Below are 2,500 nucleotides of genomic sequence, written 5' to 3' on the forward strand. Positions count from 1 at the left end.
AATATAGTAACTGGGATTTTACAGTATGATTTTTTATGAAGACAAACTTTTGTTTTTGTTAGATCTGAATGCCAGCAGAAGTCAGATTTTCTCCATCACTTAATGTTTTCTCAATGTATTTATCTACAAAAGGTTAATTAAGCATCATCTCTGCAGCATTATTGCACTAGTATTGCTTCTTTGTGACTTTCGTGGGTGTAAGAATTGTTTGGGATGCTTGAAATTTCATGTTGCGCAGCCTCAGACAAAAGAATGAAATTTAAAGAATTTCAAACACTTGCTCTTAACTTTAAGAGCCGGCAGAAGTGGCTGTTTGACAAAATTAGATCTGAGATATCATTTCTTTGCTGTTGAAGGAAATCGCAAGGCATCTGCAAGAAAAGGAATCGTTAACATTGGAGCGTGCAAGGCAACGTCGTATAGAACGACAACAAAAGGAAGAAGCAGAGGGCAAAATGCTGAGTGAAGCTCTTTCAAAGCTAAAAGAAAATGGAAAAAATCGTGTGAATCATTTTGAAGTGGCTGAAATTCAGACAGGTTAGTCAAACTCTTCTAATCAAGAATCAACCCAAACAACCTTCTAATATTACTTCCAAATGTTGTTATCTGGGTAATAAATAATAGTACTTAGTTATAGGTGTTTGCTGGTGTCATTGTTACCCTGTCTAGTTTATGAAATGATGTCATTCTGAGCAGGAACAAAATAATTCCCGATCAGTGTCTGCCGTGAAATTACAGTACTGTGCAACCTCTTTCGAGTCTCGAGTCTCGCGAGGATCGAGGAACGGCAGTCGAGAATCAAGCAGTTCCTGTTGTGATTTAATCGAGGAGTAATGCTTTCGCGAAAGCTGAATTGATTATGAATAACTGACAAGGTTTCCCGTCCGTGATTTTGTGAGAATCAAGTGTCGAGGATCTAGTTTGATTTCGAGTGAATCAAGTCTCGATTCTCGAATTGATTTTTGATCCTCAATTCTCGTGATGATCGAGTCGAGACTGTCAACTTACTTTTGCATGGTTCTGTACTGTAAATTCGAACTGGGATACAGGAGAGGGTCTCTGCGGTAGGGGCAAGACATTGGCAAGACATTGGCAAGGCATTGGCACAGCGAGGCTCAGAGTACAGTAGTTTCCATGATGGCCTTCCCCCCCTACACCTTCAATCTTAGACAAAACTCTTGGGAAAAATTCTAGCTTTGGCATCATTTGACATGCACTCACAAAGTATATCCGTCCTTACCCCTCTTCCCCCTTATTACCAATGTTGTAATAATGAGGCAAAATACTGTGCAAGCCTTTGGCCGTTTTTTTAACCAACATTGGAATGTGGGGGGAGGTGGGGAAGCAGGAAGAATTTAATCTTAATCACTGACAAATCAGAGTGCCACATTTTCCCAACGAGTTTTGTCCAAAATGGTAGGTAGGTCTCATTTCGCCACTGCTTACTTTGCACTTTTAAAAACTTTTTAAAATCACTCTTTAATACTTTTAGGTGGTTTTACTGTAGCAGTGCAGAGATTTTAATGCTAAGATTGTATTACATTGCATTAAATTTTGTCACAGCACTGGTTCCTGTGGGTTCTAGAGATCGCCCAGTGCATACAGATGATACGAGACCTCATCAGAAACTATCAGCAAAAGGTAGTAACAGTAGCAGAGGATCTGATAATGGCATCAGCATGGGAGAAGGAACTGCCGCGACCGGCTGAGGGAGGACGCCTTGAGTGTGACAGGATTATTATGGATGATGGAACAGCTATTCACTTCTTTGATGAAAATGACGATTCAGGTGTGAGGGGAAAAGCCCACCGAAGATCAAGAGAACGACAGGATGAGGTGGGAAATTCTGATGAGTGACTGGTTCAACAAAAAAGTTTAAATATAGTGGCTGGTATTGTTTACAGTGATCACCTTGCACTCAGTGTCGGTCTCCAAATACAGTATCACGTCATTTATATGTAAATACTACAACTTCTACCATCCAACTTTTTTTCTCCTTAAAATATGTCTTAAAATATGTTTTCTGTGTGCCTATTACGAGTATATGAGACCATTAAAAATTGGGGGAGGGGGGGGGGGCGGGGGGTCACAGTGCTCGTTTCTTCGCAACACGATGATAAATGGGTTGCAAAGGGGCAATTTCAGCTTCAAAGTGATCTTTTTCCGGGAAAGGACTGGGGCGAGTTCCAAAACAGCATCTTAACTAAGAAGAATTATCATGATTGTACTTGGAAGCTCTTGAACAGCAAAAGCGGACATTGTTGCCTCTCTTTAGATGGCCAGCGTGAAATGCCATCATCCCCGAAGTCGCAATGTTATGCGCAGTATGAGATGCGCGGTGCAAAACAAGGGAATCACCTTAAGCCAATCATTAAGGGCTACAGCTCGTGTTTTTAAACCCGATAAAACACTGCTGCGAGTTTTTTAAACATTTCTTAGAAAACCTTCGTTTTTACGGAGATTTCCATTAAAATTATCAAACACCTGCTAAACTGCTATT

General features: G+C 40.5%; 1 protein-coding gene and 1 long non-coding RNA gene across 2 annotated transcripts in view; both read left to right on the forward strand.

The window, feature by feature from the left end:
- Positions 1-2,500, forward strand: part of LOC137969630 (uncharacterized) — a 159,357-nt gene that overhangs the window by 93,891 nt on the left and 62,966 nt on the right. The window lies entirely within an intron of this gene.
- LOC137969626 (uncharacterized) overlaps positions 1-2,500 on the forward strand; it is a 41,495-nt gene that overhangs the window by 28,571 nt on the left and 10,424 nt on the right. The window contains exons 3-4 of the mRNA XM_068815951.1: positions 357-537; positions 1,564-1,836. Of these exons, the coding sequence (XP_068672052.1) occupies positions 1,606-1,836 (231 nt within the window). The 5' untranslated portion in view covers positions 357-537; positions 1,564-1,605. The remainder of the gene's footprint in view (positions 1-356; positions 538-1,563; positions 1,837-2,500) is intronic.

The sequence above is a fragment of the Montipora foliosa genome, chromosome 9, assembly GCF_036669935.1.
Source record: "Montipora foliosa isolate CH-2021 chromosome 9, ASM3666993v2, whole genome shotgun sequence".
NCBI lineage: Eukaryota > Metazoa > Cnidaria > Anthozoa > Scleractinia > Acroporidae > Montipora > Montipora foliosa.